The 13,829-nt window shown below is 40.8% G+C and overlaps 1 protein-coding gene and 1 non-coding gene across 2 annotated transcripts; one reads left to right on the forward strand and one right to left on the reverse strand.

Moving 5' to 3' along the window:
- Positions 1 to 90: 90 nt before the first annotated feature.
- LOC136012401 (small nucleolar RNA SNORD81) lies at positions 91 to 166 on the forward strand. Its single transcript, XR_010611700.1, has one exon. It is a non-coding gene; the product is annotated as a small nucleolar RNA SNORD81 (small nucleolar RNA).
- On the reverse strand, positions 159 to 5,564 carry HEBP2 (heme binding protein 2). Its single transcript, XM_065674170.1, has 5 exons — positions 5,370 to 5,564; positions 2,879 to 2,963; positions 2,383 to 2,518; positions 1,972 to 2,137; positions 159 to 1,303 (listed from the first exon to the last, which is right to left on the reverse strand). Exons 2-5 carry the CDS (start codon positions 2,951 to 2,953, stop codon positions 1,129 to 1,131), a joined length of 552 nt encoding a protein of 183 aa, XP_065530242.1. The 5' UTR covers positions 2,954 to 2,963; positions 5,370 to 5,564; the 3' UTR covers positions 159 to 1,128.
- Between the last annotated feature and the right edge of the window lie 8,265 nt (positions 5,565 to 13,829).

Below are 13,829 nucleotides of genomic sequence, written 5' to 3' on the forward strand. Positions count from 1 at the left end.
GGTTTCTTACTCTAGGTGAGGAGGCAACTTTGAAATTACTCTATGAAGAACTGAAGGTGAGTATAACTAGTAATGATGAAATTTATTTGCTGGAATGAATGATGATAACCTTAGCTTGAACTCTCTCACTGAACAGAGATGAAAATCTAAGGTCTGAGTTGTTCCAAGCAAGTTTATTATGCTGATCTGATGCATTATAATGGTTCTTCTGTCTGTCTTAATAGGTGGAAGATTGCAGAATAATGCATTACACTTGCATGAATATCACTAAAAAAGCCCAAGAGTTCTTTTACCACACCAGTTATGTTTCACTGATGCCGATTGGTACCAATAAAAATTTGTAAACTACCTGTTGTTGTGTTTTCTGATGAGCAGCTTCGTGTGAAACACCTCTTGGCTACCTGATAAAAGCTTCAAATACTTTAGAGCAGGGTCTAAACTAGTTTGAATGCTAGTCCTGCAAGGGTCTCAAGTGTCAGATACTGCTAGTGTGCAGACTGCAGTTAACATGACCAAATGAAGATTTGGACAAAGCTAAATCAAAGTAGTAATTAGTATGTTTTGTGATAACTAAACACTGTGTATTTGCTCTGAGAAGTTTTAAAACAAAGTCACTGCTTGTGAGGCACAGAGGCTTGCTAAGGTATTGCTGCTTCTCAGAACTCATTAATAGGAAGTCTTTCTCTGAAAAATTAATTTAATTTCCCCCATATTTCTGCTGTCTCAGGAGTGATACTGATGTGAGAAAAGTCAGCTCTATGAAGAGCTCATTCTCTGTAATGTGAGCTAATGCTATAGTACTTCTAATGAGAAGTAAAACTAAACATCCGAGCTGTTCTGCAGGAATATTTTCAGATTACTGGTGTTCCCTAGAACCTTTCTATAAGGAATAGGTTTGTTGTATCTCCCACTCCCTACAATCTACCTGAATTCAAGTTGCACCTTGAAGAAAGCTGGTATCTTTAGCAAGAATAGTATTTCATCCTAGAAACAATTGGGCATGATCTTGTGTTCAGGTGGAAATTAAATCTCTTCTGCACTAAAGCAAAAGCCATTAATAAGGTGGTTTTTTACATCCAGGTATGATTAGTAGCCTCTTGATTCACACCCACCCCACTCCCCATTGTGTTACTTTTTAAAATACCACACTTCATTGTGCCTGTTAAAGAGCTTGAAGGGGCTGTCATAGCCTGCAGTATAGAAGAAGTCTTCATGGAATGGTTGGCCTCTGTTTTTTAAGATTCTGGCCAAGACTTCAGCTTCCTCAGCATATTTTTCTGGGGAGGCAAATCCACCAAAGGACCTGGTTAAGAGTGAAAGGGAGAGCGTTTCTGTTAGGAGTTGAAGTCCCTGCTTTTTATTTTCACAGATGGAAACTGCATGCGGTGTTTGAGCGCTTCTGATGCAGTTTGCAGTTATTAGGTAAACTTATGTGGAGCTAGCTGTCAGGGAGCATATGGTGATGTATGCTATTTTAAAAGCTTAGAATTAAAAATAAACCCCCCAAAATAAGTTGGTTGCACTTCAGAGAGTATTAGCTGACAAAGGCTGTTGCCTGTGGCTTTGTTACATGCAGGGAGAGCAAGTGTAACTTGTGTTTTCTGTAATGAGCTGCTAGGCAGGTTTTGTGGGGGTCTGGAACTACAGCTACAAAGGTCTGGAAGAGTGATTTAGTTGTCCTGTAGCTCAGAATACGCCCAAGAGGATTCTGTAGGCTGCATTTCTATAAGACCCATTCAATGCAGTATGGGTAAGTGCTGAGAAACGGATGTTTCAAAGCTTGGTAATTTCTTTCTTCTTGGGACACCCAAGCTTAAGAAAAATTTCCAAAGGCTCAGGTTTTGCTGTTCCGGGCTTTCAACAGCAGGAATATATGCATGGTTAGAAATAAACTGTAAAGAGTAGTCCAGATTCTTAATGAGCCCCTTTCTGTAGCTGCCTTAATTTATGAGCTGTGCTGGTGCTGCTTACCGGACAAAGATGGCTGCTGCCTTCCTCTCTTCAACAAAAACATTGGAGTCAGTGGGCTGTGGTGGAGAGTCCTGGTGTTCAAATGGAACAAAGAAAGAGACCTTGAAGTCTGCACAGCCAGATTTTATCAGGCATGTCACGGGCACGGTCATGTCAATCTTCATTTCTAGTGGAGAGGATGAAAAGTTAAGTTGCAAGCAAGGGCAGTGCCTGAATGCTGTTTTAAAGGGTGATGCAGACTTACCCTAAAAGCAGATACTAAAGCAGCCTGACAGGTATAATGACCCAATGGAGTCACGAGTTAGACCAGGAAAGGGAACCTGCTGTGGCCCACAGCTCATCTACTGTTTAATGCCATGCAGCTTCATTTTCCCTTTGTGTTTCTCTCATTTCAAAACCAGTAGGTTGTACCTTTCTCATTCTTCCCTTGGATGTAGTGGAAGAGTTTCCAGAAGCCCTGACGCATTGCCTCCTTCTGGGTTTCTCCCCTAATGACTGTACTGACCCACTTTGCTGTCTCGTACTGACGCAGTTCATAATCCTTTGCCTGAAAGGTAGTAAAAGTCACAGTAACCATGAGATGAGTATTGAAGATGACATAATAGCTACTTTTTCCAAATCGGCATGAAAATACTATTTAATGAGAACACTGAGCAACCTCTTTGCTGCAGACTCTAGGCGTACCCCTAGTGTCAAACTGCTTGATGCTTCTATTGCAAAACCATTCTTTGCCATAGGCTGAGCTCCTCAGAGCTTATAAATAGGTGTACCTCTCCCTATTTGCGATTAGGTGTGAGCAGCGTCTAACTTTCCCAGGTCCCCTGTGGTCATCAGACAATCCCAAATCCACCTTAGCCTTGCAGTACTCTGACTAGAGGTCTCTGTTCCCCTGGGCTTTAGCAGTTACCATTGTCTCTGTTGAGCTCCACCGAGGAGACTGCAGATCCAGGGACAGAAAGGTTTGCTTGAAGGATTTGATCATCTTGCCAGAGCTGAAAGGCAGATGCAATTCGTTGGCCTCTCTTCAATCAATACAGTATAAATGGGGCAGAAGAAAGCACTAGGTTTTTTTGCCTCATGTTTTGATTTTCTCTGGAATAATGAAAGGCTTGAATTCTATTGCTTATCCCCAGTGATTCCACAAGAAGGGATGAAATCCTTTTAGCCCTGAAGGAACCAGGACCAAGAAATTATGCTGCTGTGGGAGTGTGTGGGGGTGTGTTCATCTTTCAGGATATGCTGCCTTCACTTCTCTGTAAGTGGAGGCTTTTCCTGGCTTTAAAAAAGAGAGTTGAGAGTCTGTGAGTGGCAGTTTTTTGGAAATCCGTAAGTAAGAAGGATTTGAAGAGTTCAGCCAATTTGCTTCTGGGGAAAAGGTGTTGATGTGTACTGTGATCATAAATTTATTGGGTCTCATAACATCTGATGCTTTTCTGAAGGCCTTTAGCCTTAGAGTTCTATCAATAGATGAGATTTTCTGGATTTATGAATATAAATAAAGTACCATGTGAAGGCTACTTACTTAGGTAGCCTTCACATGGAAAGAAAAACCAGAAACGTGAACACTGAACTTCCTTTCACTTCCAAAACAAAGCAAGTGGAAATCATCAAAATCAGTATTGAAATAACCACATCTGGTTAAAGGTCTTGAGGTTTTAGCAGCCTTCATTTATGATTTTTGCCATTACCAGGCAGATCGTAGTGCACAATCTACATGAGAAAGTCTGCTTTGTATTGCATTACAATGTCCTTTGTGCTTCATGTTGCAAAGACAGCATGTAATTCATTGAGTAGGTATCTTGATTTTTAAATTGTAGTACATTGTCTTCTCAGAGTGCAGACTTAATTGTATGTTTCTTGGGTAACAGAGCAAACCTGAAATTATTTTTTATTTCTCTGCCTCCTCATCTGCTTATAGCTGCCCATACAACAAGAAGCCACTGCCCTGTCACTCATGGCTCTACTTTTTTTCACGAGTTTTTAGTAGTACAGGTGCACTGATACCGTTCACAGCATGTCCCACCTGCAGTGATAAGGGTACAACATGTCTCTGAGCAGCGGGAGGAAATGTTATCTAGGACTGCCAACTAAGACAAGGTCTGTTCTTGAGGTGCATAGCAATGTTTCGTGTTGCAGTGGTATCATGAACGATGGACCATTCATAATTTGTAATAATAATTTTTAATGTCTTTAAGGTATGCTGTCTTTTAAAATGATGGTTTGTGACTATAAGGCAATGGCTTCTTTTGTAAAATCAAGAACTGCCTTGTGCTACCTGCCTACTTTCTTACCTGTTTACATTTTCTTAGGACATGCAGACTACTGATGAATACTGTTAATCCCCTCCTGCACTCTAGAGGTAGCTACAAGAAGTTTTCTCTTTGGGATCTATGAGGTTGAAAAGTTTTTATAAAAAACATAACAAACCACAAAACACCAAAAATCCCCAAAAAACTGCAGGCACTGAGTTCACTTACAGTCCTTAAAACAAGTAGTGAACAGAGCACTCAGTGTTGAGCTTTTTCAGTTGTCACTTGAAAGCAAAAGGAAGGCGGGAGAACTACGTAGCAGGACAGTGATAACAGCAGTTAAAAGCAGGCGCTGACTGCTTACCAGGGACTGCTTTATGGTCCCAACCAAGCTGGACAGTTGTACTCTAATACGCTTTTTGTCAATAGTATTTAGAAGTCAATAAAGCAGGAATCCTATCATTTTAATAGAAGCAAATATGAGCAATTATACTAAAACTTCCTATAGTAATTTTTTATCCATTGCCATTTCTAAAGCAAAGATGCTGCTTTGCTGGCAGTTCACTTTCTCCTTGCTAAAACTTGATAGAAAACACATTGCTCCTCTTTGTGTGTTCCCTGGGTGTATGTTAGAAAGCAGAAAAACAAACATTTCTCCGTTTCAATACATGCTGTTGTAGTAGCTGCTACAAAAGCTGCCTTTTCTCTGAACTTGCCAATTCCAGCCCGTCTCCCACATACCTTTTCTTAAGGGTTGGTTAACTCTCACAGCTCTGTCTTGTGTAACTTTGTGGCCAGTACTGTTGGTGACTGCATGTAAGATCTTTTTTTTAATTACATGAAACAATGCTTTGGGGAGTGGGGGTGGAGAGACAAACTGAGAAGAATCCTCCAAATAGTTACAGCTAATTTTTAGGTGTATAGGGAAGCTGCTTTGAGATTTCCATCCGTTCGTATAAATAGTACTCTAGGCTTTTTTTGTTTGTTTTTTTAGGGCTTTTTCTGCAGCTGTTAACACATGGGCCAAAGGGACAGGAAGTATAATAGCCATTTTCATAGGTTACAATGATGCTACAAGTAAACATGGCCAGAACATGCCATTCCACAAGCCATTTATTACATTAACAAAGTGGAGAAAGACATACTTACATTTTAGGCTGTCCTTATCCTTCTAGCTACTGCAGTCTGTCCTTCTGAGGCTGTACAAGATGCTGCTTGTCAGTATATAGTTTAGTTTCATCAAACTCCACCCGTGCCTCAGCCGTACTAGATGGAGATGCTGTTATGACAACCAGATGGTTATAGCCTTTGCCTCCTCTGGCTCTCATTGGAGAGCTCCCCCGCAAATGCCGAAAGCCCCACCTACTGACCACGAGGCAACATTAGGTCCAGTGTGTGATCTGGCCCCATAAACAGTTTTGCACCCTTGTGTAACTTCCCCTGGTTTCTCTGGCTTTGTGCCTACTTACGTCAGGGTCAGAGGCAGGTTTTGTGCTTGCAGGAGAAAGAATTCCACATAAATAACATTCCCCCCAAATATGGGTTACATGAGAGTGATGGTACAGAATGACAGCTTTTTTACCCCTGGGGTAAAATGGTAGGTAGAAATCTGGCTGCAAACTAAGCTGAGACCATCTCATGAGACTTCAGCTGGCATGTTATGAAAGACAGACAGTGTTATACAATGGCTGTCTGTTTTGAGTGGTATTTGAGACTAATCAGCCCCCTAGCCCTTGAATATCTGCACAAAGGGATTATACAAAGCTATTGTGAAATTCTGTCCTGCTTATAGTACACAGAGTGAAGCTGGACTCTTCATTTAACCAGCTGCAGCTTCAGATGTACTTAGGTACCAGCACAATAGGGCAGATTAAATTTCACAGTTTGAGTTCTGATAACACCTCCCATGTTTGTCATGGTTTGTACAAATCCCTTGCAGCCGAATTCAGCTAAGCTCTCTGGAACATCTGAAATCAATAGCTGGGAATGACTTTTAACAGGAAACACATTTTGCTTGCAGAGAACTTCATCAGGATGCTGTGTGATGCACTCCTATTCTGAAAGGGGAAATTATAAAACCCAAACCATGGCAAATAATCCAGATTTATCTTTAAACCCACACATCTCTAATGCCACCAAAGTGGGGTGGTGTAAAGAATGGTTTACTAATGGAGCCTATTAGAACATGTGAAGGCTTGAAACGCATAACCAGTTCTGTGCATGCTTTGTACTCTATAAAGTTTATCTATCTCAATTTTACCTCTCTTCTGCTTGGGTCAATCAGGAAAACCAGCGGGGCATTCTGCAGAAACAGAAGCTGCTACTTCATGGTCTTTGCTCAGGACCTAACACGTGTGCAAAGGCATGTGCTTGTGTAAGGTTAGCTGTTATATTACTATTAATACTCCTGTCAGGTGTATGCTAGTAATTATTTTCTCCAGCATAGAGAAGGTCAAGGAAAATAGTATACCCAGCCACAAAAGTTTGGCAAATACCAACAAATCTACCCCGATCATGAGCACAGAGAAGTACTGCCATGAAAGGCGGGCGATTAATCTGTAGATAAACACAAGCCCGCTGTGGATTCTCACTTTGTTTCAGAAGCAGAGAGGCCTAGAACAAACCCCCAGTCAGTTTGTATGTGTCCAGCTGATGTCCTTGACAAAGAGCTAACTGTTCCTGGTGGAGCAGCATGAGATTGGAGAATAATCATCAGTGTTTTCCTCAGGGCTTGTTTTCCAACAGTCTTGTTTTTCATATATACATTGAAAGAACATGTCAACAGTTGGAAAAGACAGTAGGGCAGGCATGAGGACATGAATTCTGTACATAACATACATACCTAAACTGTATATAATTAGGGGGATGGGGAAGGGATTATGATGAAAACTGACACACAGTCTCACTGGTACCTCCAAATAGAGGGAACTCTGAGAATGCTAACTCTGTACCCCTTGCCCTTTACACAGGAAAATAACATGGAAGAACTGTTTTAGCACCTTGAGGTCCCAGTAGTTTGCAGGACATATGACAGGGAAGTTCAACAGCATGCAGCAATAATTAGGTCTCAAAGGTATACCATGACATTTGTGTTTAATGTCATAAATACATGTCTGGGACTTGGCTGGTGTTTTCTAGAATAGCTGACAAAGCAGTGTTTTTCTGTACTGTTGCTTTAAACTCAGTGAATAGAAGTGAGAGCACAGGCACATCAAAGCATATGGTTTGTGGCTTTACTGTTTTCAGCAGGCACTTCCACACAGAACACTGTGGTAAACTTGTATTTCAGTAATGGCTTTTCAGACTAACAGCTTCCATTGGGTAAGTATAAGGACAAGCCTGTGATATGATCACTTGTTACTTCCATTTGTTTACTTTATAGACCCTATCTATAACAAGCCCAGACAAGACCTTAAGCAACAAGCTACATAGGAAAAATGCTTACATCTGCTCTGCAGCAGCAAGACAACAGCTGCTGTCAAATCAATGCAATCTTCTTGTAAGTTCCTTTATCCCTACAGGCAAGCCTTGACTACTTGCACAGAAAAGATGAACCTTTTCCACTGACCTGATTGTGTCAGAATTGGATAAGCATGGGAAAAAAAGTTTTGTTGCAGTACGGTTAATGATATCTGAGTCATATTCTTGTAACTGACAAGTCTGTAGTGTAGTATGAAAAAACTGTGAGTGAGGGATGCATCTATCTCCAGTCTGGCCACTCGTGAGTTCTAACAAGTGGTTTCAACCTGAATGCTCCAGTTTTGCATTTCTGCCTAAGCCTGTAAGAACATCAGTTAGCCTTGTGTTTGATAATTATCTTCATTTAAAAGAGCTGAGAGTCTTCACATATAAATGGCATTTGCTTTTACAAACATGCACTTATCAGATGATGCAGAAACCCTCACTTCACAAGAAAGATGTTGAGCGTGTGATGTTACTGTAAATAATAGTCCAGGGCAGCAAAAGTGCCTTTATATGTTGTTAGATGAACTGTGATTTCCTACATATTCATCTCTCAAAAGAAGCCTCCTATCTCCTTGCTCCAAAGAAAGAGAAGGCTTCTACAAATCCCAGTTTTTAGATATTAAAGGTGAGAGAGAATACACCGCCTTTGCAAACACAACTCTGAAGAGGAAAGAGCCAGGCATCAATCATTTAAGAACATTACTTAAAGAGAGGGCTCAAAATAACAGCCTTAAGGATAACAGACATTTACTGATAGTTTCTTATCAGGAGGAAAGCCCAGTATTTGAAGTCACCAACAATCCATACCACAAATAATGCTTTCAAGCAATACAGAAAAAGGAAGTAGTTAACTACTACACAACACCAGTGTTAACACAGCGGCAGCCCAAGTCTCACCTGCCTGGACAGCCTCTCCAGATGGAAGTAGGAGTTCAGTGTCAGTTTCAGGAAGAGTAATTTTTTTTATCTGCATCTTCCAGCAGTTCCTTGGGCAGATAACCTCTGCCCTGTCTGTGGGCAGAGCACAGTGGCTTCGCATTTTCTTTCTTTGATCCACCTTCCTAGACTTTTAAGGTAACTTTTTCCTTTTTCTTCACCTGCTTTGACCCCCTTCTTCCCTTTCTCCTCTTCCCTCCCTTCTTTTTTTGCCTCCCTCTTTCCTTCTCATTCTCATCGTTCTTTAGTCTGTCAATCTATCTATCTGCTGCATGGGATCACCTGGCAGCTCTTCTGCCCTGGGCCTGGGTTGAGCTCCTGACTCTGCTGAAGGATTATTATAAAATTATGAGAAAAGCCTCATGAGCCCGGAAAAGGTATGGAGAAATTGCTCTAGAGATCCCAGGGTTTTCCTATGGAGTCCCAGGGACCTGAGAACATGTGCAGAGATGATGAAAACAAAGCCAGAGCATAAGAATCAATATCTTAAAGAAAATGTTCTCCTGAAGTAATGTTTTCCACTTTTCCCAAAAAGACATGAAAAGGTTACTGAAACTGAACTGGTGAGCTTCTTCCTAGGGGCGTCTCTTGTAATAGCTTTTCAGCTGGATGGGTTGAGGACCACTGTTGTACATACTGGGTAGTGTGAAGCACAGCTGGGTAATATGAATGTGAAGCCCTAGCAATCTATTTGTGAACGTATTTGTTGGCACACAGGCATTGGTGATGTGTGGCTGTAGGAAAGTATTCTCTTTGTGGCCTGTCAATCCAGCAAACCCCTAAGCACAAATCTGTGTTACCCTAGCTGAGAGTTTCTTTCCTAAGCTTCTTCCTGATCTTACTTGCATGAGTATGGATCATATCAGAACTTCTCATATTTCATAACAGTGTGGATTTTGGTAGTGGGTGTGGATTTTGGTGGGCACTTTTGTTATTTAGGTCATGCATGTGAGGCCTCCAGAGATAGATTCTTTAAGAACCTGGTCTTTCTCATTTTTGAAGATGAGCCGATTCTGCAGCAGGTGGCACTGTTGGTTGTGTTCAGAGGTGAGTTTTACTTTAATACAAAAGTCCCTCAAAATCTCTTGTTGCCAATGACTTTAGCTCACTAATGGATTCAGTGTACAGTGATTATTCCTTCTGTTTCTAAGCCTTACATTGAATATAGTCTAGTATCTATTAGTTGACTTGTAATGGGAAGATTAAGCATCTAAGCACCTTAACATCTAAAATATTAATATCTTTGCATGTTAAACGTCATTTATGCAGCAGACACACCAGTCTGAATGTCTGTGTAGGTCAGCTGAGAAAATCCTAAATTAGGAAAATCCTCCAGGTTATGCTCAGTTCTAAAAGAGTTAAACTGGCAAACTTCCAGGCAGAACTGATAGCCAGCTTAACAGTTTCAAGCTCAAATCTAAAATCTGAGAGGTTAGTATTACTTTTGATTTTTGCACCTTTAGATTTAGGACAAAGAAAATGAGGTAGATGCTCTACATAAAATGACATCACATCAGCTTCTCAGTTGGTGTATTTTGATTACCAGCTAGCCAAGACAGTATTTGACAGAATTTCCCCACTTTCACAGGTGTTTTATTTTTTAATTTCTGCCATCATTCAGGCTTGGATACTTCGTATTTGTTCTTGGGTCTGTCTTTGAAAGAAAATTGTATCTGGATAAATTTATTTATGGCTGACAGAAACTGCACTCATGATAATTTAATAAATGGGAAAATACACATTAAAACTGTGCATAGATAGGGAGAAATGTGATTTGGGGAAAGTACAAGTAAAGGATGAGGGTGGTAAATTGTAGTCGGTGTAGAAACTGTTGGAAGTGTTAACACAGCAAAAACAAAGTCTGGTGGAAACTTGCAGGGCCTTGGGCTTTAGTAGTTAAGTTACCTCAGCAAATCAGTTATTTGAATAATGTAACTGGTAGAGTTCTTTATAGATATTTGAGTCCACTATTTTGGCACGTGGCAACAAAAAAAGTGTTTTTCCCTATTTGAAATTACCTTTGTTTTTGGCTGGGGTAGAGTTAATTTTCATCATAGTAAGTACTACAGGGAGATGTTTTGGATTTGTGCTGTAAACAGCACTGATAACACAGGGATGCTTTAGTATTATTGAGCACTAGTTGCACAGAGTCAAGGCCTGTTATGCTTCTTACCCCGTGCCACCAGCAAGTAGTCTGAGGGTGCACAAGGATTTGGGAGGGGACACAGCTGGGTCAGCTGACCCCAACTGACCCAAGGGAGATCCCATACTGTAGGATGCCATGCTCAGTGTATAAAGCTGGGGAAGAACGTAAAAGGGGGAGATGTTTGAAGCAATGGCATTTGTCTTCCCAAGTAACCGTTACATGTGATGTAGCCCCGCTTTACTGGAGATGGGTGAACACCTGCCTGCTGATGGGAAGTTGTAAATGAATCCCTTGCTGTGCTGTGCTTGCATGTGTGCCTTTTGCATTACTTATTAAACTGTCTTTATCTCAACCCATGAATTTTCTCACTTTTATTCTCTCCCCCATCTCACCAGGGGGGTAGTGAGTGAGAGATTGCCTGGTGCTTAGTTGCTGTCTGGAGTTAAACCATGACAACCTTATAGTGTTATTTAGATAAGCTTTTGACATTTATTTGTTTTCCTTACAGAAAAATTGCTTAATTGTATAAAACTGTATTTTTATTCCTATACGTACTTGTTTTGGAAAAATAGCTGCTGATTTTTGTTCCTCTTTTCACTGGTGTTCTTATTATCCTCTGATCTTTGGCACCAGTGACACTTTAGTGTTTATTTCACTGGTAAGTAGAAGATGCTTTTCCGGTTACTGCACAGGATGCTGCAGCTGCAGTCTGAACTCTTCCTCTGCCTTGCCCAAAATTTACAATGCAGATTTTTGAGTGAATGTGAGTTCATGTACTCAGAATCTCCAGAATATAAATTTCCACAATCATTTAAGCCTTCCTAAACTGTGGTTGGTTTGGGTTTTTTTTTCCATTGGAAAGATATATCTGGCATTAAATACACACATGAAATGAGTAAAAAGGAGAGGAAGTATTTTAAATAACAATGATAAACTCATTTCTTTTTCTCTCATCTTTAAAACTGAACTCACACGTCATTGCACTGCTGATTGCATGTAGTATGCTAGCACTCAGGACATTAGCATAAGGGGATGTGCAGGTATTCATTTGCCGATGACTGTAGGAGGAATGAAGAGAGTAATTATCCACTGTATTACGTAGTACTGCTGTCCTTCAGAACTCTGTGGAATAATATGTGTATTGGTTTTGGTTAAAGCACAATTCTTTTTCATTCTAGTAATTACATAGGGACTTATTAGTGTAAATATCAGAGAGTTTTAGAATCTTTACAATCTTTTTCCTCATTGCATTTTTTCCAAAGGTAAGCAAAGACTGCCCTGGAACACAAAACCTCACCCAAGGACTGGGGGAGAGGGACAGATGTAGTGAGGGCACTCAGAAACAGTGATGGTGGCTTCAAGAGATGTGGAAAGACAGTCCTAACCCTGAACCAGCACTGAACTGGGGAGGTGATGGGCTAGGGCAACCCTAAAGTTTCTTGTACTCCCTCTAGGCAGCTCTAAACCACTGCATGTCTATTCTAAATTGCCCTATAAGCCCTTTAATCAGCTCTAAAGAGCTGTAAGGACCTCTGTATTGCTACTGTGAGGCAATTGCCTCAAACCACGTGTAATTTACATATGTCCAAGAGGTCTCTAAACCACTCTAAAACTCTTCTAATCAGCTCTAAACTGCCACTGAGTGGCTCTAAACATCCCGAAGGATTTATTACCACCTTTAAAAGGCCTTTAAACTTCCTGCAAAGAGCTCTGGAGATTGACAAATAACTCCAAATTCCTCCAGAACTCCTCAAAAGCACACAAAACAGTTCTGAAAAGCTATAATACACTTTAAAGAGTGCTAGGGTCCTCTAAATGGTACTAACATCTTTCTAAACCTTCTCTAAGCAGTTTTCAGATTCATCTGATCTTATCTAGAACTTCTCTCTATTGATCCTTGAATTTCCTGTGGTCTTCTTAAACTCCTCTAAGGATCTCTAGAACTGCTTGAATATACTTTGAGTGCTTGAAACCTCTCTAAAGTACTATCAGACAGCTACAAAATGCCCCTGATGAGCTCTTAAAGAGCTATTATTAAACCCCATAAATTACACCTTTATAAATAATTTAGCTGATTCTAAAACACTCTAGGGTGCCACTAAACCAGTCTGAACTCCTTTAAAAAGCTCCTTTAAAAGAATACTCTAAAATGCACTATACTGTTCCACAATGTGTCTGAGTAGCAATAAAATGCTTCAAAAAAGATCTCAAACCCTGCTCAGTCTCCTTTCAACTGCTCTAGAACTCCTTCCTGTAGTTCTCAAAGTCCTGTTCAGAGAAACAGCTGCTGAAACTTCGTTGAAGTCATCTAAGACTGAACAGCACTAAGCAGCTCCACACTGCTCTAAATCGATCTGACTTCTCTAGATGGCCTGTTAGCAGTTCTAAGCAACTCTAAAGTCCTATGAAATGTACTAAAACTCCTGTAAAGCACTCTAAACAACTGTAGAACTGTTTTACTTTTTCTAAAGCTCTTCCAAAAACTTCAGAATACCACTAAATTGAGCTACGCCTCCTCTATGTTGCTACAAACAGTACTAATCTGTCTCTAAATACATCTCAAATGCCTTTAACTCTCTACTGTACCATCCGTAACTCCTATAAACTGTTCTAAGCAGCTCTAAACCACTTCAAGCTACTGTAAAACTTTTCTCATGCTGTCAACAGCATGAAGCTGCTCTAAAACTCTCTTAAGATACTCAGAAAATCCAAACTCTCTCTGAATGGCTCTGCAGAGCACTGCAAAATTATTCCTGAACTTCCTGAAATACACTGCTCTTTTGGGGCCAGTACTGCCTAGCCTTTTCATTAACGACCTTATGATTGAGCAGAGAACACCCTCACCAGAGAGACCTTGACAGGCTGGAGCAATGGGCTGACAGGAACCTCATGATCTTCAACAAGGGGAAGTGCAATGTCCTGCAGCAGGGGAGGAATAAGGCCAGGCACGAGTACAGACTGGGGGCCACACAGCTGGAAAGCATCTGGGCTGAAGAGGACCTGGGGGTCCTGGTAGACAAGCAGAACATGTGCCCCTGCAGTATCCTGCATTAGGAAGAGAG

This window comes from Lathamus discolor, chromosome 3, assembly GCF_037157495.1.
Source record: "Lathamus discolor isolate bLatDis1 chromosome 3, bLatDis1.hap1, whole genome shotgun sequence".
Lineage (NCBI taxonomy): Eukaryota > Metazoa > Chordata > Aves > Psittaciformes > Psittacidae > Lathamus > Lathamus discolor.